Source organism: Rhamphochromis sp. 'chilingali' (genome assembly GCF_963969265.1).
Source record: "Rhamphochromis sp. 'chilingali' genome assembly, chromosome: 4".
NCBI lineage: Eukaryota > Metazoa > Chordata > Actinopteri > Cichliformes > Cichlidae > Rhamphochromis > Rhamphochromis sp. 'chilingali'.
In genome coordinates, this window is record NC_137948.1 from 15,955,181 (window position 1) to 15,978,927 (window position 23,747).

Consider the following 23,747-nt stretch of genomic DNA (forward strand, 5'->3'; position numbering starts at 1 on the left):
GACGTTGCTCTGTTCATTCACTGTTCATTCATGTTGTAAACGTAGCCTATAAATTGAGTCGACTTACTCTGCAGACATATACATATTTTAATGATCTCTGAATTGAAGATGTTTCATAGATAGACAAATATAATTTACAGAAAGAAATATCACACTTTCATCAGAGGACACATGTAGATGGAGGGCACTGGTGTCATGCATTTATCTGACATTTAAACACAAAAAGTACCTAATTTAACCGCCTGTTCGCTCGATTGTCATGTCATTTAATTATACCAATCTGCAGTGCTTCAATTTCAGTGTCAGTCAAGTCATCAGGATATTATCCCTTTACACTAACAAAACAATAACATTTTAATTGCACAGATTACTGAGTGTAAAGTGCAATGAATCAGTTCCTTTTCATGCAGGAAGTGTACATCCAAATCTATTTTTAAACACCTTTTCCCCTACTGGTGTCCTTATTTAAAAACAAAATCAAAAACATTTCGTTCATAAAATATGTTACAGTAATTACAAAGACACTTTATTCCAAGTACACTGTACTTCAAGTGAAGTCAAATAGAAAAGTCACTGGGGCCCTCTGCTGGTCATACTTATAATTTCAGTTAAAACAGTACAGTGTAACTCCTTAGGAGAAATGTTATAACTGTGTATAACAGGCATAAAAATGATGATGTGATTTTCAAGTTATAGTACACGGCAGAATATTTACAAAAATAATATTTACATATTCTCTAATAGTGTGCATTCTCAGATATTGTCACCTAATCTGATTATAACCCCCAATAGACACCTCCACATGGATTTCCAGAGAGAAAAGTTGGTAAACTTTGACTCCAATATACCACAGTCTTAACATCTCCCTCACCAGGAGCCTGGTAGCACAGCATGTGGTGTTGCTAGTTTGTGTATCTTTTCACCCAAGACTCTCTAGATTCACCCTGTTTACCCAGAGGATATTTTAATGTGACTGTGGGTGGAGTCATGTTTGTCTGTCAGTGCAGAAAGAGGAAGTGAAACTTGATGAATGAAACCCAAAGTGTTCCCTAATTACACAGAATGACTGCTGTGTACAAAGAAAACAACACACAATCAACTCGGTCTCTTGGTTGCCTGGGTCTTCTGGTACGTGTAAATATATATAAAAAAATAACATAAAATAAAATAATCAGGTGACTTTTGTTACTATCCCTGTTTTTATGTTTCCAAATGTTGCACCCCACTGCAGGTCGAAGGCACCATCATGTGAATCTGTCCAAGTACTTCATAAAAATTAGCAAAAAATATTAAAATATCCTCTTTAGTTAGTCTCTAGTTTCACAGAATATGCACAACAGTGCAGAGCATCTTTCCCAGATCAGTGGTCGGCAGTCTCAGGGAAGAGCCCCACTAAAAGTGACTATGGGCAGGCAGAGGAGGGAGCAGAAGGTCGGGTGGAGTGGCTGGATTTGAGCAGAGGCCTGGAATTTTCGTAGCCTCCAGTCAGTGGAGCTGTCAGGTTTGTAGCACACTGATATTTCACACCTGGATGACAAAGAAGGAGATATATGGTTAGAGAAAAACAAACATTTGCAAGGACTGTGTACTGTAAGTGGGTTTTGTCATTTCTGTGTACGTTTCCTGAGAGGAAAGAGGGCCATGGTGACGCAGCTGAGAGAGAGAAACTGCTCCGAGAACAAATCAAGAGCTAAAATCTAATTTGTATGTCTTTGTGATTCTAAACTATTTTTTTCTGACAAATGTTTCTTCTAAACACCCCCCCCCAAAAAAAAAAAGAAAAGAAAAGAAAAAGCTGTGTCTTAACGTATGGTTGTGTTACCATGTAGACCACGTAGATGTGAAACAACCTGTCTCAATTAGCTACCATCACATATAGCTTCTTTCCGGTTTCTTTTCATTTGGGTGCACGTGTTTATTTTCATTCCAAACCTGGTGACACTCTGTAGTATCTTCTTCTCATCCTGGTCCAGGCACACAGCAAAAGTTGTGTTTTCAACACCGCTGACCTGCACCTTGTCCACCTTCACCTCAGTCACAGTCAGTTGCTGCAAAGGTGATAAGCGGAGCAAATTGTCACGAACAGACATTTTACCAAAAACCAACAAGACTTCACGAAAAGGAATCATTTTTAAACAACACGCACGACTTTCACACCTCGACCGAGCTGCATTGAAAACAACTCAGATGGGTTCAATCATTTAATCAGGTCTACATTTTGCTGATGAGGTTAAAAACTCTTATAAATAAACGCTCCAAACCCAAACTAGGTTAACACACCAGCATACAGTGCTGCAAAACAATACTACTGCCAAAGCACACACCAGCAAAAGAATTGTGTTCTTGTTTGTGTGTTGTGGCTTTCTGTTCCATCACGGTGTCAGACAGTAAACGGTTCCCATACATGCTTGCGTGTGTGACTAGATATTCAGTCGAGATTTTGAGATGAAATCGAGTGTGTATCGAGGACTCCATCTTCAGTGATGGCTGTGCTGCAAAGCTGTTTGCGAAAGTAGATTGGTGCTGCACTTTCATAACCACAAACCACCAAGGCAGACTGATATCACGTATTGCTCACCTGGTTGTAGCCCTTTTTGCATTTCCCATTCTGTCTCTTCAGGACTTCAGTCATTGTCAGCTGCAGGCACTCCATCTTTGAGTCTGATAGACATCATTTTAGGTCAATTAAGAATACACTTGCACATTTTGTTCATTTTCACCTTGAGAAAGGGTTTCGATTAGAAAACTAGCTTGAGTAATACGGGAATAAGAAAGTGAATGATTCGAATTGACAGTGAAGAATGGAATGTGTTTCCCTGAAATGAAATTGTGAACAGACATAACTTTTAATGGTAAACACAAAGAGTTACATACCTAGCTCCTCAGGATTCTTGCATGCTTTGATTAAGTTTACTGAAGTACAAACTTTGGTTTCTCGCTTCCACTGACTTCTGCCGCTAATAACAACCTGAATGAGAGGAAAAGTAGGGTAAGATTACGGCTCTTTTATTTAAACAAAAAAAAAACAAAACCCAAAACACTCCAGTTTTGGGAGATGAGAAAAACAGATATGATCATGACTGCTTCCAGACGACTGTGTCGATTTTGAAAGACAAAGAGATGTCACTTTTACCAATTTCTAATGGTTCAGACCACATGACCACAAAGACCAAACCTTTGTGCAAGTCTTTGTGCTTTGTCACAGAAGTTTGATGCGTCATCTCCTGTGACTCAAGAAGCGACCATATAACTTAAACCAGTTCTTAAGGCGGTGGAAAACTGCACTAAAGTGTTTGTTTGTTTTTCTCCTGATAAGATGTCATAATTACAAATAAAATTTGTTTATAACACAGCTTTATGAAACAAATTTTAATTAGGGATACAACCCAAACGCCATCCTACCTTGTTGTACACAACTTCCAAAGTTAGAGGGACTGCTTCTCGGTCACCATCAATGCCAAAACGTTTACTGGCAGCACCTACAGAAAAAAAAAGAAAAGCACACGTACACACATAAACTGTTAATCCACGGTACTTAAAAGGGCTACAAAACAATATGTCTACAAAATATTTTTAAATGTACTTCCTGGTGTGGAAAAAAAGACATTTGTGTAGTTTAGCCACTGTTGTCATAAGTTTTTACATAATGGAAACAAAGGGTAGGTCATTTGCACAGTAACTAACAGATAGAGGACATAAAAACATTTCCCTAAACTTTAACTTCTCCAAAGAAATTAAAAATCAGAAGTGCAAGTAGTGTTGACAAGTGAAACTTGAAAAGTAGAAGTGAATCATGATGTAAAAAAAAAAAAAAAAAAAAAGCAGTTGTTTCCCTACTATAAATTTAGTAGTCTCAGCCTCATAATAAATGATAATCCATGTCACTGTAAGGAAATGTGGCTGCTAGGCTATGTATAAATGCAAATGTTTGATGCATGCGTCTGACTTACCCATGGCCTTGATGGCTCGCGTTCCTGCGGCGTGACCCAACTCCAGGGAGTGGACGAACACCTCAGTCCTCCGCTCTCCACAAGCTAACGTCAGCTACAAGACCAAAGTTCCTCCGTTATTCACTGAATATGAAACTGTGTTTTGTTGTTAATGAGTGGCAGAGTGCCATTCTCTGATACTAAAAAAAAAACTTGTGAATGAAGTTGCAAGAAAGGGGAACAAAAAGCCCCAAAAAAGCATTTTAAGTGTTAACGTGTAACCAACCTCAGCCTGATAGAGCTGGATTAGAGTTGGCCGAGCAGCATAGCGGCAATAGTACAGGACCAAGTCGGCCAGGATGGGTAGACGCTGCTCATATGAGCTATCGTAGGACTCGGACTCTGTTTTTGAGGTTTGCTGCAGCAAAGAGTTTATGATACATGGTGAAATTCTTTGTTGGATAAACAGGAATAACAGACTTTAGGATAGCTTTGGCTTGGTGGTGGAAAAGTTATACTACAGTTATACCTGGCAGACGATGTTGGCTGGTAAGTTAAGCAGGCTGAGGGTGTTTCTTTCGTACCAAGGATCCAGCATACCAAGGAGATGGGCAATGTCATTAGTACTGTCCCCTATGCCCATGTGGTCCTGCATGAGCAAAAGTGTCATACATTTACCTTTATGGACATTTTGTCTTTCTGTTCAAAAAAAATCACAAATAATCATTCTGTAGTCATCTTGAAATTATGTTTTCTTTGCTCTACGCCTCAGGTAGCTTAGTCTAAAGCAGACCTTGTGCCTTGTATTTGATATTGGTGGTGGTGTTCTTGCACTTACGTTACACAGGGTTGTTCCCTTTGAAGCTCCAGGTTGAATTAAAGGACTAGAACCTCTCCGAGCTGCTATTACTGCAGAGTCTTTCTTCACTGGCACAAAGTAGAACTGAAGATTGAAAGCCCTGCTGAGACGCGGACATGCAGTCTCCTTTCTCCTGAGGTCATTGTATGCTCGGGCCACCTTCCCCGCTACATGATCAGCACCAAATACCACCACCCTCAGCGTAATATTCTTAATGTCTTCATCACTGCTAAGAATAGGCCTCCTTCGGAAGCAGACATGTTTAAGGGTTTGACTTTGTGGCTGGAGTGAGGGTTCAGGAATATGTAATCTGACCTGCTGTGGCAGGGAGTTGGAACGCTTCTCTCGCACCACAAAAAGGTCTTTCGATTCAGTGTTTCCTAAACTTTTGGCCCGGGAAAGGGGGCTCTTGGGTTTGATGAAAAGCCGGTAGAAGTGTTGGCTTAGTCGAGCTGAACTTTTTGTTGACCTTGGCGAACATTTTTCAGCGACAGGAGAGGAGCAAATGTAGTCATCAGGATCTTCAAAGTAGTCACTATCAGCTCCAGAGGTGATAGAAAGAAGGGAGGGAGCGTACGATTCTGAGGCTACAGACAAGGTGGAGAACATGGAGTCTTTGGATGTGGAGGAGATCGTGGAGAAGGTAGAGGCACGATGGCTGTTGCGGTAGTCACTAGGGATGATAGATATTGCAGAAGGTTCAACACCATGCTCCTCCTCGTCTTTGTCTTCTTCCACATCAATTTCTGTCACATACCTCTCGTCATCAATATCACCCTCTTCTTCCTGCTCATTAGTGGACAGGTAGCCAGTTTCATGCTCCAAAAGGGTGTTCAGAACATCTGCAGGAAACAGGATATAAATCTTACTTAGAAAATAATATTTAAATTTAGCTATCAAAACAGAGAGAAAAACACCTGCTGAAAGATCCAGGAAAAACTATCCTTAAGAGATTGATTTACAAATTCTCTGTCAGCTAATAGGAAAAAGTTTATTCCCAAATATGAAGTACAAATAAATACAAGTTGAGTTTATTACCAAAGTTATCTTTTTCCCAGTTAAACATGTAACATTTGGCTGTGGGCAGGGGTAGCGTCTGCAACATTCCTAAGAGAAGAGCAAAATAACAGTCGGATTAGTGCCATGTAACACACTTCCAACCTCCAACCCCCCAGTTACCAAAACCAGCCTTACCATCAGACTTCCTTCCATTGGAAGCAGGGATCTTCATCATCTCCCTGAGTTTCTCCAGTCCCTGGATGACATGACTCCGCCCCTTCAGTGGTTCACTCATGGTAGCAGCTGCCTCCAAGGCATCGCTTACCAAGGAGTAGATCTCCTCCAGCTCATTCACAGGTTTTTCCTGCAAAAAGTCATGGTCTCATATTAATCTCATATTGGACAGTACAGGTTTTGACCATGTGATGTCATAACATTTTCCTTTAATAAATATTTATAGATTTCCAAACTACAGTAACCATCTCAGAGTTTAAATCTTGGGCTGGAACTACAAAGCAAATATCTCACATCCTGAAAACATTCTTCAAACATAAAACTACTGACAAGCAACTCCTTACGACGATATCGTACGTACGCTAGAGTCTTTTTCCCTTTTATTCAGTTCAGTTTAGCAACGAACATCTTTGTTCCTGCCAGCGGGGAGAGCCAAGATAAAAACTACATTTATCTAACCATCAAAACCTATTAAAAAGGCATGTACTTAAGTCTTTGTAGCTTTATATAACAAATGTAATGTCAGAAATTCAAAGTAAAGATGGTTAATGGTAGATTAACATATTCATTCAGGTTAGGTTTAGAGTACACTAAAAAAATACTTTCTCCCATTAGCTGTGGGTTAAAAATGAATGAAATATCTTACTAAAAGAAATGAATTTAGTTACAATGAAACAATGTGATTATTTAGCTTGTATGAGAATAAAAAAAACAACCCAACTATAACAAAATGTGTGTTTTGTACTACACCACAAAGTTTCCTAGCTTTTTACAATCAATATTTGCAGAACAGTACATTTAGCACACTTACCTGCAGAGCTCTGTGAATGCTGTGCAGAGGGTACTTGGTGCCTAGTGTGGACTGGAAGGCGTGTTTAATCAAAGTGATGTAGGTTTCTCTCTGTGAGTGCTGAACGCAGCTGAGCTGCTCAGCCACTGAAACAAAGTCAGCAGGAACTTCACTGGGGTTCATCAGCAACACAGTCCTGTCAGCAACACGGAGTGTTAGAGTAAAACCTTGACTTGTACACAATGTACACAACCTATACACTGTATGCAGGACACGATGCAAACAGGATGCTATGGTCATGATGAGGTTTGGTGGGTAGAAAAGGGGATGGAAAGGGATTTTCAAAGTACTGAGATGACACATCACACATGGTGTCATTAAGTATGGCACCTGTAGTTTATTTTTGTTGTTACTTTACACGTGGGATCGGATAAATGCAGCACGAATGGCTGTGCAACTTTTTCACAAGAAAGCAGAAGGTGCAAAGTTAACACACCAAAGTGAACTAAGCATACACCATCCTCTGCATGCAGTGCTTCAAAGGTAGAGAAAGCACAGTGTGCTTATGCAGCATAGGACCTTTGCAAATGCAGATATCAAATATCACCAGCACTTGGACTAGTTGTGGCTAATTTTTTTTTCTGTATATGCTATTTCTTTCTACATAGGCACATGCTTACATGCATATTCTATATTTTTATAGTCTTTAACGTAGTGAGCAGTGACATAGGGAAGCCTTACATGGTTTTTGAGCACTGGATGGATGTGTTCAAGCCCTGCTCGTCCCTCACCAGTCTCTGAAAGGAAATTCCTGTTTGGAAAACAGAACACAAACATTTGAATTGACACCAAAAAAAAAAAGCATGACTACATTAAATGTTGTGGTGGAATAACTAGAGGCAGATGAAGGGTAACTGATGACCTAATTACTAATAAATTATTGAAGTGTTAATATTGTTAATCATTAAAATTAGCCAATGCTGCTCACGGGACGGTTAAAGTCAACTGAAATGAATAAATGAGGTATGGGTACCTCTGGCTGTGACCTTATCCGAACAACAAATACACACCAAAACACTACACCAGCTAACACTCATTCACAAATCGGCCCTGCCTGTGAGAAAATACACACAGTCACAGCAAGACTTCAGACACAAAACCCTGAGGCTTTCATTATTATATCTGGAGACTTTAACCATGCCACACTGGACTCTACTCTGGCTGCTTTTCACCAGTTTGTGAATTGTCCCACAAGAAGCAACAGGACAATTGACCTACTGTATGCTAATGTGAGCGATGCATACAGAGCCACCCCCCTCCCCCCACTAGGGAAGTCAGACCACAACCTGGTTTACCTACAGCCACAATACACACCCCTCGTCCAAAGGCAGCCGGTCACAACGCGCTCCATCCGGAGATGGACCCCAGAAAAGGAGGATGCTCTGAGGGACTGTTATGACACCACAGACTGGGATGTGCTCCTAAGCCCACATGGTGAGGACATAGAGGGGGCGACACACTGTCTTACAGACTACCTCAACTTTTGTGTGGACACGGTCGCCCCTGCTAAGACGGTACGGTGTTATCCTAATAACAAACCGTGGGTAACACAGGAAGTCAAAGCTGTCCTCAACATGAAGAAGAAGGCTTTCTGGAGCAAAGTGAAGGAGGAGATGAAAGCAGCACAGCGGGAGGTGAAACGCTGCCTGAGGGAAGCAAAGGACACCTACAGGAGGAAGGTGGAGCAGAAGTTGGAGAGGAACAATATGAGGGAGGTCTGGAATGGTGTGAAAACCATCACAGGCCACAACACCAAGAAAAGCACAGTGGGGGGGACTGTGGAGAAGGCAAATGAACTCAACAACTTCTTCAACAGGTTTGACCAGCCCACAACCCCCCCACCCTCACCCTCACCTTCACTACAGAGTCCAATCCCCACTCTCCTACCTCCCTCGCTTCCCCCCCTTCCTGACACCATGACACCCCCCTCCTCCAATCCCTCTCTCAGCAGCAAGACATCTCCCCCCCTCCCCTCTTCCCAAACATCTCCCAGTGTCACAGTGGATCAGGTCAGGAGGCAACTGAGGAAGCTTCGCCCCAGAAAGGCAGCAGGCCCAGACAAGGTGTGTCCTAGGATGCTAAAGGCGTGTGCTGCTGAACTTGGGGAGCCGCTACAACGAGTCTTCAACCTCAGTCTGCGACTGGGGAGAGTGCCCGCCCTATGGAAGACACCCTGCATCGTCCCGGTCCCCAAAAAGAACCGGCCCAATGAGCTGAATGACTTCCGACCGGTGGCACTGACGTCACATCTTATGAAGACTCTAGAGCGGCTCTTCCTCAACCTCCTCCGACCACAGGTACAACATGCCCAGGACCCACTACAGTTTGCATACAAGGCGGGTGTCGGAGTGGAGGATGCCATCCTGTACCTCCTACACAGAGCCCACTCACACCTGGATGGGGGAAAAGGCACGGTCAGGATCCTGTTTCTTGACTTTTCCAGTGCCTTTAATACCATCCGGCCCTGTATGCTTCAGGAAAAACTGAACAGGATGGAGGTGGACCCCTGCCTGGTGGCTTGGATCTCCGACTACCTCACCGACAGACCACAGTACGTCAGGCTGAAGGACATCACGTCTGACACAGTGGTCAGCAGCACAGGAGCACCACAGGGAACTGTGCTGTCCCCTCTTCTCTTCACCCTGTACACCTCTGACTTCTGCTACAACTCTGAATTATGCCACATTCAGAAGTTTGCAGATGACACGGCCATCATGGGGTGTATCTGGGATGATCAGGAAGAGGAGTACAGAAGTCTGGTGAGGAACTTTGTCGCATGGAGTCACACAAACCACCTGCAACTCAACACCTCAAAGACTAAGGAACTGGTTGTGGACTTCGGGAGGTCTAGAGCAGGTCCACTGCCGGTTCAGATAGAGGGGGAGGAGGTGGAGGTGGTCAACAAGTACAAGTACCTCGGGCTGTGGGTGGACAATAAACTGGACTGGTCATGCAACACAGAGCACCTGTATAAAAAAGCCCAAAGCCGACTGTACTTCCTCAGGAGGCTGAGGTCTTTTAACATCTGCAGGAAGCTCCTGAGGATGTTTTACCAGTCGGTGGTTGCTGGAGTACTTTTCTATGCTGTGGTGTGCTGGGGGAGCAGCACAGCAAAGAAGGACTCATCCAGGCTGGAGAAACTGATCAGGAGGGCTAGCTCTGTGGTCGGCATGAAGCTGGACACTCTGGTGACAGTGGCAGAGAAAAGGACATTAAAGAAACTGATGGACATTATGGACAATGCTGGGCATCCTCTGCACACGGCCATAAACAATCAGAAGAGTCTGTTCAGTGACAGGTTGCTTCTCCCAAAGACAAGAACTAACAGACTTAAAAACTCCTTTGTCCCACACGCCATCAAACTGTTTAACTCCTCTCTGGAGGGGAGAGGGAGGGGAAACAGGAGGACAAAGGAGGGGGGAACAACTAAGCTGTAGTGCCTCTTCACCTCACTGTGCAATACCTTTTGTGCAATACTTTTGTAAATAGTCAACGGTGCAATAGACTCAATACTTGAAATGTGCAATTCACTTGTATTTTTATTTTTATTCCTATTTATTCTATTTATCCCCTTCGTATATTTTATTTATATTGTCTCTGTATTTATATATATGTGTGTGTGTATAACTCTGTAACTTCTGTCGGTGCTGTGCTTTTTTGGAAATCGAATTTCCCAGAGGAACCCACCCGAGGGATTAATAAAGTTCTATCTTATCTTATCTTATCTTAAGTCGTCTTTTGTTGTTTTGTTTTTTTAATCTTTTGAAATACCTGACCATTCAGCTGAATTTCCTCACTCATTTGTGGTTTCTGCTTTCTGTAAATGCTGATACTACATCCGTTTTCAAACAATATCCAGTTAGAATGAAGAAGTTTCTCTTAAACCTGAAACCACGTCATCATCCTGCCTCTGTCAGGTGTACACGCTACAAGCAGAGCTCTTTTTTCCCCCCAAGCGTTATCCTAAATGCATTTCTTTGACTTATCACTAGGGGGAGTACAGTTACAACAGGTGGATAAGCAAGAGGTAAATTAAGCATAGTATGTCTAAGAGGGCAAAGATGTGTGAATTAAACAGACACATAAAGAAGAGAAGGACCACAAAAAATAAACAACATTCTCCATATTTACCTGGGGCCTTCATTTCTAGCTGTATTGTGGAGAGAAGCTTTTTACACACACTGCAGTAGGGTTCAGGCCATGTGAGGAAATGGCAAAACACATCCATGGCTTCCTCCAGCAGGTCTGTGTTATCAGTGCAGTACGGTGTCTAAGACCAAAGCACAAAAAGATGTTTTTACTCTACAGGAGCTCTGTAGACCGCAAGATCCATCTCAGAAGACCAACAACATACTGAAACTACGATTATCATAATTGTTCATAATTCAGTTCTACTTCTACAATCTAGAAGCTTTGAAGCATAACTCAAACTATTACTCTGTTTTATATAAAACCTCGATGAATTATTTAAATAACTTGTTATTTATATAGTGAATAACTGTGCCTAACTGATCCAATACGGAAAGACCATTTTCTTTTGGAGCAACTGGCTGATCAACAATCATAATTTGATCCAGAGGGATCAGAGAATGCTTTTAATTGGAGCCATTTGGTCCATTAATTGGGATGTATTAGTTCATAAGAGGTGGAAACACAAAGCAATACAAAACTGTTCTTTTCAGTTCTGCTCTTTTTTCAGGAAATGAAATGTATTACATATCTTATTGTCATGTTTGGGTCATACTATGGTTGTTCATTTGTTGTATATTACAAAAATATATGTAAAATAAAATATTTAGCAAGAAAGAATAAACGGATAAATCAAAGGTTTTCTGTAGGCATGATTTCTGCATGATGAAAAGGCTTCCTTTCACATCTTTCATTGTTACGGTTTCTAGTATTATGTAATTATCCTGTAACTGCTTGAACATACGTCACAGGGGATTGAATTGAGAAACTAACTGAACTTTAAGATGGAGAAAGCTCATACCATCTTGGAACACTCTGAATGCTACTGAGAGGTGAAGAAAGGTCACATATTTTGATAACATCTGTTTTTAGACAAGCTGTACCTGCAACAGCGTGGAGGAGAACATGATAGCGAGAGGAGCCACCAGCTCATACTGACACTGCTCCTGAACCTGATCGCACGAACAGATGAACACAACATAAAGCGAGTAAGGATTAGTTAATGTAGACTTTTGATTATTATAGCATTCATTCATCAATGATTAATACATCTTTTCTCCTTGACCTCTCACCTCTCGGGTCTTCCTGATGATCTGCTGTAAAAGGATGATGAAGTTGTCCGGATCTCTCTTCACCAGCTCCTCCAGGCTCCATCGGTTCATTGACTGTCCCACTGAGCACATCAGCACTGCAAAACATGCGTTTTTACAGCTATAAACAACATATATGCTTGACATTCTCACATATTTAATATCTAATGCTACGATTCTACTTTTCTACATATTTTTAGTAGCCATCAAACGTACCCTATAGTGGTAATGAAACAAGGCACTGGACAATATTGTGCTAGGCTCTGACACTGGTTTGCAAAAAACACCCAACAGCTTTTTGAAGTCTCAAGCTGTCACTTCTGGTGCGTATCATAGGTGTGTATTATCACCTTTTGTTCACTGTTTCACTAAGGATGTTTGCGTATGTACAAATACGACAGGATGGATTTCCTGTTGTTAGAAAAAAATAAAATAAAAACAAGATAAGATCTCAGTTTGAAAGATTTATTTTGCACTAGGTTATTCACAAAGGGTAATTTGGTAAAAGTGCAGTTGGCAAGTCCCAGATAATCAATTAACTTTTTATCAAAAGTCTCAATATAAAGCTTTTGGTATACATAATAATGTTTTACTGTTTTCTGTTACAGTGTGAAACAGAAACCTGAATTAAAAACAACAAAGTAGATCTGTGAATACAGTATTTCAAACCACACCGATCTGTTTTTTTGAGTGTGGTGTATCACAGTCACAAAAACAACTGAAAATGACACCTGACTCCTCACAAGCATGTTATTTTGATATGATCCCTCGATCTCCGTGACTTAGATTGCACATCAATCTAAGGAATTAAAGCTTTAGCAGTCAAACACAAATGCCGTCCTATAAACAGGCCTTTGCATCCAAGTGCGCTACCTAACATCTCTAAAAAGCAGTGCGCTATTTGCATCATGATCACACCTAACCACTTGGGAGCTCTAGTCTTTTTTAATATTGCTGGTTATGGGAATACAGCTGCCTGTTTTGAATGATCCTGTTAAGATCCAGAATGTAATACATCAGTGCTTCAGTAGACGGCTTGTGCTCAACATGTGGACGTTTACGTGAATGTAGCACATTACATATCCCTGGAAGTTTATCCGGTCAATGCATTTCAAAAATAAAAATAAAAGCTCTGAATTGGAAAAAACGAATGATGAAACGAGAACACCAAACTAAGACCTTCAGGTCACGTTTTAAATGCCAAAATCACATCATCACCACCGATCAGTTTGCACAGGTATGCGTCATTCTATCTGACACTGGTTGACGTGCGGAGGCCGATGCCAGTTTGATCTTCCGCCCTGTTTTTATACTCTGCATCACAGTACCTCCTGCTTCTGATGCCTCACACACACGCTGCGGTCTGTACCACCACTTCCTCCCAGCTGTCTATTCACACAACTTCCTTCAACACCCAATAGTGTGCTCCACCAATGATCTTTCAGCAACAGTGTCATCAACAAGCAGCTCAGACTCTTCTGAGCGTATGTCGCGCACAGTCCCTGTGTTAAGAGCTCGTGAACAAACAACTTTTTCTGTCAACACCACATGTTACACATGTCCAAATGTGCTTGCTAGAGGTTGATACTTCTGAGAAAATGTGGTGCCTTTACCTTCCTAGAAACAGAATTTTGACCCCACACTCTAAATGAACGCCTGTAATGAACGATTTCTGTTCATTGTATGGCACTTTAGACTGAAAAACCTGCTGTAAGCAGATAAAATTACAAAACTTACAACAAACATATTAACAAGAGCCATGGTTAATGCCGTGATACGATTTAGTTAGTCAGAACTATTGACATTTACGATGGCTTAGCCACACATTTTGTCCCAGTAAACTATGCCAGTGAACCAATACAAGTCACAATACAAGGAGGTGAAGTGAGAGACAGAATGAGCTGCGACCAATATAACTCCATATAACAAATGTAACAATTATATCTGTGCACACAGAGTTCAGACTCTGTGTATGAAACTCTGAATCAGGCTCCTCGTGGCTTTATCTCAGAATAAAAATAATAAAGATTAAAAGATATTTGGTGCAGTGACGACACTAACAAAAACAAATGATGTGATTATATTGCCATGGCAGATAGGAGCACAACCAAGCATTTGCTCTGTACATCTCTAAAAAGATGCACATTAAAAAAATGGTGTTGTAAAATTCAGAGGATGGCGTTTGTCCAAGAAAAGCTTTTTAAGGCTTCACAGGATCAGCTGTCTGATTATAACTTTCTTTTATAACCAGATCTTAGCGGTGATCCTATAAGTCCTTGGTAAAACTGCAGGATCTTACCGTTCCAGTGATGTGCTGCTGTGGGACTTTGCCGCAGTCCATCCAGACACCTATCCAGAGCATGCTGGATCCGGTCCTCTGTACAAGAGGTGTGCTGCATATTCACCACTCAGGTTCTGGAAAGAGGCAGGAGAGAGATGATTATTAAGCACCGAAATATGATAAGCATCTCAATGCCCTTTAATGTCTTCTGTGGAAGATTATCTTCAAATACATTCATGCATAATGTTCCCATGCAAACGTACACACATGCTCCTCTCTTTTCCTCAACAGTGTGTTGTGTTATCGCATTTACTTTGCATGAAGGCAGTTCACTCGGCAAGTATGAAAATCAGTCAGAAGAAGATACACAAACCATAATCTAAGTGGTAAGGAAAACAGACACAGGGCTATTTGTGTCACTGTTTTGTTGCTATAGTTCCTGAAATGTCCTAAACACATTTGACAGAAACCTCCGCTGCCTCAAAGCAGCCATATTTATCTAAAGACTTAAATGGATCTGTGACCACTTTAATACAACGGTTTTAAGCAGACCTGCTTCAGTTATAGTGTATTCAGCAGTTACATTGTACAAGGATGGGAATTTCTGGATTTAAGACATTACATATTGCTCAACAAGCTTTGACTGAGAAAATTTTAAAGGAAAACAAACTGGAAAGCAAACAATTTTCACCATTTTTAACAGGATAAAAGAAAACCCCCCAGCCCGAAGTGATTTTAAAATTAACACACACACACACACACACACACACACACACACACACACACACACACACACACACACACACACACACACACACACACTGCAATCCTATAAATGAGAGAGATATGGCGAGGAAGAGCTTGTTATAGAATTCCTGTATGACAAAAATGTGCGTCATATTTTACCACTGACTCATGAGGATGTACTGAACTTCACTTTTTTTTTTAAACTTTCAGTTTATCAGCGCGTTTGGCTGTTTTTCATGCAGCAACTGAGGACAACCCAGGTGTGGCAAGCTGTTTCAGTTCTGTTATGAACACATCTCATAAGACATATGCGTAAGGAAAAACACAGGCGTCCGCCAGTCAAATTAAAATGGGCTGAGTAGTCACTTGTAATTCTTGGATGTTTTTATATGTAGAAGAACAACATTTGTGGTGGCAGAAGGTTAACGACACAATTTCAGAGCTGAAAACTGGACCTAACCGCTAACCAAACAGTTTATAAAGAAGAAAGTAGTTCATAGGTTTGAAAACGGTAAAGTGAACATCTCTTTTCACGGGCAACTATAAAATTTCCCGATCTAGCCTTTCAGTTCAAATTAAACAGGTGTTTCTGTGTGGGCCAGCTTGTACTCTTATTAGGAATAGCCACAGAAACCATTTTCAAAGAAGCCTGTTGCTTTCGATACAACAAAAAGTGCACTCTCTCATAATTTGTCAGGAAAACCATGGGTTTTCAAGCACCCTTAGTTGCATCCAACTCACCATGGCATGGTATGAATCTAATTATTCTTAGATTTTTCCAGACTTCCCATAACAGAGTCCAGCTACACAATGTTACCATGACCTAATTGCATGTAATGACCCCATTAGATGCAATGATGACCCCAGCTGTGTGATATGTTGTATTACACAGATGGTTTTCACATCCAGGTTAGACAACAGCTTTTTGAACATTTTGGGGGAAACATCAGCATTTCTTGCTGAATATGCATTTTTACATGTTTTTCCCAAATAATCTGCATGAGCAAACTCACACATGACCAGCCTCTGTAATGGGAAGAGGAAACTAACCTACGATCTATTAAAAGAGGATGTAAACAAGCTTAAAGTTGGCTGGCTGGACAATGAGTTCGAGCTCCAGAAGCATACGCAACTAGTTAATTAATATATAAAAGTAGCTCTGTATCGGTTGCATTGACGAGAGAGGCATGAGAGACATTTTCATGTGCAATACTTTAATAAATACGTTAATAATTTGGGGCCTAAATGTATTATTGAAACCAATAAACAGCTTCTAACTTGTTAATGCATGTACACATAGAACAGGCGCGTTTTCCATAGTTAATGTTGGAAAAAGATTGTTTAACATGGTCAGAAATAAGCTTGCTGATAATGCATTACGTATCTCCTCAATACGTTTCTCCTGACTCACTTAAGAATTTGGAAATGCAATAAATGCATGTGCAAGCATGAGGAAACATCCAAATATAAGAAGCAGAACAAATACTTCTGTAAAAACAAAAATAAAATTAAAATTAAAATGAAGGCGACAGCGCTTTTAGAAGATTTACAATTTTAGAAACAGAGCAACCAATCAGATCTTCTACCTCCCCCCGACAGAAACGCTCAACAGCTTAATCGAGTTTGTCCTTCAAGAGTTATTTTATTCCTTTAAGTGAAATCTGAATGTGCCAAAGTTTAAAAAAAACTATCAGCATGCTGTGTACAGAAACATCACCGGTGTCAACAGTACCAAGAAAAAAAATAACTTTCATTTAGTAGTAATGGCTTTTTTTCCACACTGATTTCACATTCACATTTTTTTTAGTCAGTGTAATCTTCAACAAGAATGGTTATGGAGTGATGGTAGAAAAGGACCAGAAATGAGTAATGACATCAAGCTGTGTGTCTGATTATATCTCCTCAAAATTTCCCCTGACAGGTTCACAAATTCCCCACTTCAGATGAAAGCTAGAAATACATGCTGGCTGACAGATGAACGGTGTTACCAAATTACTCACTTGATCTTTATACACCTACACGCCTAATAACTCTAACTGACACACACTGACACACATAAGCACATAACTGTTTATCCTTGACTTCAGAGGACAGGAAGTTGAGTTACACTGATTACCTGGAGATTTTTTCTGACATGTATCAAATGCTAGTTAGTCTATTAGTAACCCCACTCTAGAGTAACAGTAAAACATGTCTGCAATTCAAGTACTTAAGACATTGCCCAGGAAGGGAAAGTTTGTTAGTGTTTGTGAAACTAGATTTAAGTCCCCACAGCCTAAACACAACCCTGGCCACCAACAGTCTGTATGCTTGAGAGCAGGCTGGCATTTGGGAATGTGCTTGTTTCTTGGCCAGAGTTAGACGGGCAGCAGCTGGTTAACTTGGATTAACACAGACTGAATCACATGCTTGTATGTGTCCACAAAAGATGTGTAAAAAAAAATAATATCTGTTGAAGAAAGACGTCATAATGATAAATGTCTATAATGACCTTATGGAAGATACGGAACAAACAGCTTGCTTTTACGCCTCTCTTTTTCTTGGATTAGCTAAACAAGATGATACTATTTGGCAGTTTTTTATCTTTGGAAAGAACCAAGGAAAGTGCACTTCCTGTTTCCAGTCTCCATAATGAGCTAAAACATTTAGATACCAACTGTAAATTTGTAAGTGACTTTTATATTAACCTATGAACCAGAACAATAGTTGATCATCATCTAACAAGCAAGTTAACAAGGATATTTCTCAAAATGTCAGACTGTTCCCTATGAGCCACAACAACTCATAGGGAACAGTGCTGTGGACATTGACAACACAGCACAGCACAAAACACCTTTAGGAAAATGTGCGCTATTGTTTCCCCAAACAATTGTCCTTATTTTTACTCACAACTCGTGCTTAAGTACAGATGCACAGCACTGACATCCAAACTTCCAACCTTGCCATAGGCACGGGTCAGGAAGTTCATGCAAATCCCAAGTTCAGGAGGCCAGATGAATGAAACTCAATTATCCCACAGCACTCCACTTTCCTAAAGTTACCATTCAATAACAATACCTTCAGCTCTAGGCATAAACAAAACCACCATGCAGCACTTTTCTCAGCCGTCCCTCCTCCCCAGAGATGTATTGTCTCTAAAAGTGTCCCAGCGGCACTGAGCAGGACTACAGAGCCGTGTGCGTTGGATCCTTGTATTGAGTGCTCCGGTAATTGTCAGGGCTGGACAGAGCTGGATATGAGCCCAGTTGATGTGGAAGGAACTAATAAATTAAAGTTGTAATGACTCTTACATCCAACAGTGAGGACACGTAAAGGTAATAAAAGAGATGATAGCACTGTATGATGCAGTGAAAGTGTTACATATGAAAGAACCAACTGGTATAGTCCCTCTATGTTACTTATTCAGTACTCTTTTACCAAACATGGATGATTAAGCTTTTGTTTGGTATTCTTCTCAAAGAAAAGTCAGATATATTTTAGGAAGCTGCCATCACACACCCTTTTGCAATGTAAGATGTACATCCAGCTATTATTAATCTTAAAAACAGCGAGGGTGTCTGCTGAACTATTAACCTGTCAGTGGAAATCATAAACACTATAATTGAAATACGGCAAAAACAGCTATATACCACATCCAGATTGTTGCGGATTTTCTGGGCTTATGCAACTACAGGGATTTTTGCAGCAAAATTCAACCATAAGCGTCATCGAAGTTGTTTACATAGACCTGCTAGTCATGTTGCAAATGCAGCGACTTTGTGGTGTTTCATAAGAGGATGTATGCAGTACATCCCTAAGAGTCAACAAGGTCACTTCCACTTTTTCATGGCTTACATTCTGACAACAACAAGCAGTGTTTCTATGGTTTAGAGCTAGTTTTCAAAAACGTAAAGCGAAGTAAGCATTATGTTACAGAGACAGTCCTTAAAGAGCTTAAAAAATAAAAAATAAGCATGGTTCATGCACTAAAAACACGGATGGTGTCATGTTTTGATCTTCAACATCTGCATGAAGCAATCTATTCTAGGAAGAAACAAACTAGGAAAACATTAACTGATAGCTCTGTCTACCATCAGGAGATCAACATACAACCAAATGGTAATCTCTCACAGAGATATCTTTTAAGCTTTTAGCCAATGTTTGACTCTGATAGACTCCCCGCTCTGTCAATAATAGCATCCCCAAACCACCAGACTATACCACTATTCCACCCACAAATGTTTAGTTCCCTTTTCCTTTCTCTTACCTGCCTGCTCCACACTGAGAAAAGCCGGCCATTCAAGCAACAGCTGATCCAAACAGAAACAGCTTCTGTATGAAATCCAAAGGATGAATTCTGGGTTTTGATTTTGTCACGATGACATTAACATTGTTCTTACATACTGGTTTTTGTGTAGAGTGAACACCCCCCCCCCCCCCGCCACCCGGTTATCTTCCCTTTATAAGCCCATTTCTCACTTGTGCTTCTTGTAGGGTTTTTCATCAAACTTCCCACAGCGCATCCAACGTTTCACCTCAGCCTGCGTCCCTCTCTTTCTCACAATGTCCTCTTTTTCCTCTCCCTCCATCTCCTCACGGACCTCTTCCCATGTCTCCCACAGATCCCATTACCGAATGCTTCCTAACAGGAAGATAGCTTCCCTGCGTCGCTGAGGAAGCAGGTGCCTCTCTATTGTTGTGGTGTGATCAGACTCTTAGATATACTCCCACAGACCAGGGACGAGATCTCTGTGTATATATGTGCATAATACATGCGTGCCTCTCATTTTAATTGACAGTCACACACCCCACCATCACCCTCACCCCAGCCCCAAACCCTTTCACAACTTCAATATTCACATCCAACCTTACTCTCTTCCCCTGACCTAGTGGATGTGAACCTGCCTCTTATGGCTTTAGGAAATAACAGCAGTCCAACTCCAAAGCTCTGTTGTAATTAAGTGCTTCCCTTTAGTCCAAACAACCTCTACCGGTGACCACTTGGCATTATATATAAGCTAAGCAGGTCAAAAAGTAACACTGTGTGGATGTGGCTTTTGTTTAATGCTATTATGCTGTATTTCCTACTTTAGAGCATCTAGAAAATACCTCATTAGGAAATAATGAAGGTGAACTTGCTCTTCAGCTCTGCGTGCATGTGCACGGCTGTTTAGAATCATCAGCTTTTATACTAATAATGCAACGAGATGCACACATATGCTGTTGTGCTGCTAATTACAGCAGCAAAACAAAGGGCCTGTTTGGTCACTCTATGTAAACTTTGGTTTTCACTTCCTGAATAAACACTGATAAACATATGAAAATTTTAATGCAAATATCAGGTTCTTTAATATCAGATTATGAAACTCAGAGGAGGCAGTAGAAGCACTGCAAACAAGACTGAGCAAACAAACAAAATAACAAAAACTATATATACTATATACAACAGCATATAGGCAGCATAGTCAGTATATAGGAATGTTTGTCTGTGTTCTAACTATATACAACAGTATATAGTATATGTATAGTGAATGCTAACAGATGCATGTGTTTACACACCCGGGGGTGTTGACCTCAAAGTATGTGTCGTAAAGGTGAGCACGAAGATTTTACTGATATCAAAGCCTTAAAGAGACAAACAGGAAACAATTTGACGAATAACACACTTTAGCGGTAGGATTCTGCAGTCAACCCTCCTAGATGTGAAATTGTGGTCAACAATCTCATACCCACAAATCAACAGGCTTGATTGTCCGTGTTCTTCGATACAACAAATGGTCCGCGAGCTGCTCCAGCAGTTATTATTTCTCAACATAGGAGTGATTGTATTCCAACTCGATTGTGAAATTGGACTATTTCTATGAAAAATAGATGATCCCTTCCTGCCGTTGTGCAGAACAAATATGTCATCATCTAATGGGTGGGGTGGAAGCACAGAGTAGCTTGTAGTTCTTTTTCATTTTTTAACTTTCTTGAGAAAATTGTGACATGGGGTAGTGGGTAAATCATGCGTACGCCTGAAACATGACTCCAGTCACAAATAGAACGCCTACAAAGATCACAATCCTGACCTAAAAACACAGCAGATCATTTCTGGTGAATCTGGTTGCGAAGACAATCACCAGGGATCATTTCTGCATATGCAGAGGAAGTTATACAAAACCTTTCATAGCTTCAAAGGAAAATGTGGGAAGTCTCATCAACTGCAAACAACTGATATGATTAGATGCATCACTTGGGTCTGCTTGAGGCCACGCAACGTAAAAAGCAAAATCTCAGCCCAAAACATGGAAAAGTGATGTTGCAGAATGTCTAAAAATCTTCTCTCTTTTTTGAAGTGAGTTTTATCTTATATTTTTGTTTTGTCTTCTCAATATCACTCAAAATCACAGTGTGACAAATGCAGCTACATCATTACATTACTGGTGACAAGTATCTAAATTACTAGGCACTTTATTCAAAAAGCTCCTCGAGTGACCTTTAATTGTATTGTACTTGTAACCCATGTGTGAACAGCAAAGGGTTGTTGTTTTTTTCCCCAGTAACAGGTATCACGAGTTCAGCAGTTTGCTTGGTGGCATTTCTGTGGGTGGACAATCAAAAAAACTTGGTCTTTCTTCTCACCCTGAACTGAAGCTTCGAGTAAATCGGGATCCTTTGCTTGCATCCCTGGTTAAACTCCAATAGACTTCCATGGCAACCAAAATGACCCCAAGGACAGGAAACCTTTCAGCTCATTGGTGCAACTTAAAGTGCTGACCCACAACTCTTCCTTCATCTGATCGCCTGGTCCCACTAGCTTCAAGTACTTTTCTCCTTCTAAAAATCACAACATATATTTTAGACACCATCCAGGCATCTAACACGTGCTTCTGCATCTCTATACTTCCTCACTGAATACTATAGGCATGAATCACATAGAAAGTCTAGAAAAGCAGAAGTCACCATAATGGTAGGACTGTGGAGGTCTGTCAGATCACAGGTTTCCCATCAGTGTTTGATGCTGACAGAAAACAAAACAGTTTTTAACACTGCTGAGAAACGAGCTCTGGTGCCATAAAACACACGTACATGAGGAACAACTAGATTACAATAGATGAATGACAGAAGCAGCTTCACTTTGACGGCGTCATAAACTGTCGACTCTTAGATGCAAACGTAGATGCGCACAGGTGACACAAACAGTCTGTTGTCATATATCAAAGGTTCATGAAATTCAACACAAACATATCTGTACACAGTTAACCCATTCGCGAGTGGAACACTGCTGGTCGCCTTTAGAATAAAATATTTCCTTCTTCACAGTCTTACCTGTGGGTTATTGGCCAGCCTCCATAGCCCCTGTGCGTGTCTTAAAAGTCCAAAAAATCCAAGGGAAGGTGTCTCCTGTTCAGCGTCGCTGCCATTCATTCAACACGCACATCACGATTTAATAGGCAAACCCACATCCTGGGTAAAAAGAGCGGAGCCGTACGCCGTTCTGCGCTTTACATACAAAAACTGGCTCACAAACACGGCAAACAGGAAGTGTATGAGCGAGGCGCATGTGAGCACAATGACGACGGCTGCTGCTGCCGCTGAGAGTGTAGAGCTGGGAAGTGGAACTGTGTGGTAATCCGTGTGTTTCTAGACCTGTGCATGATGTTGGCCTCGGAAAAGAAGTCACGCTTCATGTGTGCGTTTTATGCGCACATTACGTTCACTTAAACCCAAGATATGTATTTCTGTATTTTCGGTGTCTTTTAAATTCAAGTGTTAAAAATAACTATTTTGAATGACAGAGAAATTACTCAAACCTGCGGACTCTGAGTTTTTCATTTTCTCTGCAAACCCCATTCTGTCAGGGAAACACTAGCCTTACTTCCCCTGTCGATTTGCTTGTCATTTACATGTTATCTATTTGTGTGACTTTGAATTCCCCTTCTCTTAAAGAGAGGGAAATGCAGTGGCAAGCTAAACAAACCAGTGACAGTAAACACTGTCTGCGTTTCGGCTCAGAACTCTTGTCACTCACTACCAGCACAGCAGCATCTGGATCCAAAGCTTATATAATATAAGTTAATGAATATAACATTGATTTAGATTTAGTTTCTAGTTATAAAGAAAGGTAATTTTTACATAATACACAGAATATATGTATATTTTTTATATAAAAAATACATTTTAAAACGACATATTATATTCCCACAGAGCTTCAATGTAATCTTAAACTCAGTTTTTAGGAAATATACATGTTTAAATATAGTCTATTTATGAAAAAAGGAGCGCAGAGATTTAGTGTAGGGTTTGTTTATCAGCTTGTTGTTTGTTGTTGCCTGTCTTTTGTCAGTCACAATGATCACTGTGACATCAAATATCATGCTGGATCTACCAGTTCTATCATGAGACTATCCAGCTCTGATGCAAACTCAGTAGCCATGTCATGCCAAAAGGCTTGGAGGAAATAACAGAATGGGAGACTGCAAAAGGATATGCACTGCAGAACTTCACTGACTGATAGAGAAGATGCAAACAGTGCATGGAAACTAAGCAAAAATTTGACAAAGAGAAATAAAAACACACTTGTAATTGTTATAATATTTGAAAATCA

At 40.7% G+C, this 23,747-nt stretch overlaps 1 protein-coding gene across 6 annotated transcripts; it reads right to left on the reverse strand.

Moving 5' to 3' along the window:
* Positions 1-77: 77 nt before the first annotated feature.
* On the reverse strand, positions 78-22,733 carry pik3r5 (phosphoinositide-3-kinase, regulatory subunit 5). 6 transcript variants are annotated; one of them, XM_080879425.1, is made up of 19 exons: positions 22,469-22,733; positions 14,450-14,565; positions 12,133-12,248; positions 11,944-12,012; positions 11,003-11,141; positions 7,553-7,622; positions 6,833-7,007; positions 5,983-6,151; positions 5,827-5,895; positions 5,546-5,630; positions 4,768-5,461; positions 4,459-4,578; positions 4,216-4,347; positions 3,951-4,044; positions 3,403-3,479; positions 2,875-2,968; positions 2,579-2,661; positions 1,933-2,048; positions 78-1,527 (listed from the first exon to the last, which is right to left on the reverse strand). In XM_080879425.1, exons 2-19 carry the CDS (start codon positions 14,547-14,549, stop codon positions 1,377-1,379), a joined length of 2,553 nt encoding a protein of 850 aa, XP_080735551.1. In that variant the 5' UTR covers positions 14,550-14,565; positions 22,469-22,733; the 3' UTR covers positions 78-1,376. The 6 variants fall into 6 exon arrangements, with proteins under 6 accessions (XP_080735551.1, XP_080735550.1, XP_080735553.1 ...); XM_080879424.1 differs by having other exon boundaries at positions 4,768-5,630; XM_080879427.1 differs by lacking the exons at positions 11,003-11,141; positions 11,944-12,012; positions 12,133-12,248; positions 14,450-14,565; positions 22,469-22,733 and adding an exon at positions 8,186-8,343 and having other exon boundaries at positions 4,768-5,630.
* Between the last annotated feature and the right edge of the window lie 1,014 nt (positions 22,734-23,747).

Coding starts and splice junctions, on each gene's coding strand:
- pik3r5 (XM_080879424.1), bottom strand. CDS start 14,549: ATGCAGCACACCTCTTGTACAGAGGACCGGATCCAGCATGCTCTGGAT. Junction 7,008..7,552: donor ATCCAGTGCTCAAAAACCAT/GTAAGGCTTCCC, acceptor TGTTGCTGACAG/GACTGTGTTGCTGATGAACC. Junction 4,579..4,767: donor AGGGAACAACCCTGTGTAAC/GTAAGTGCAAGA, acceptor TTGCTCATGCAG/GACCACATGGGCATAGGGGA.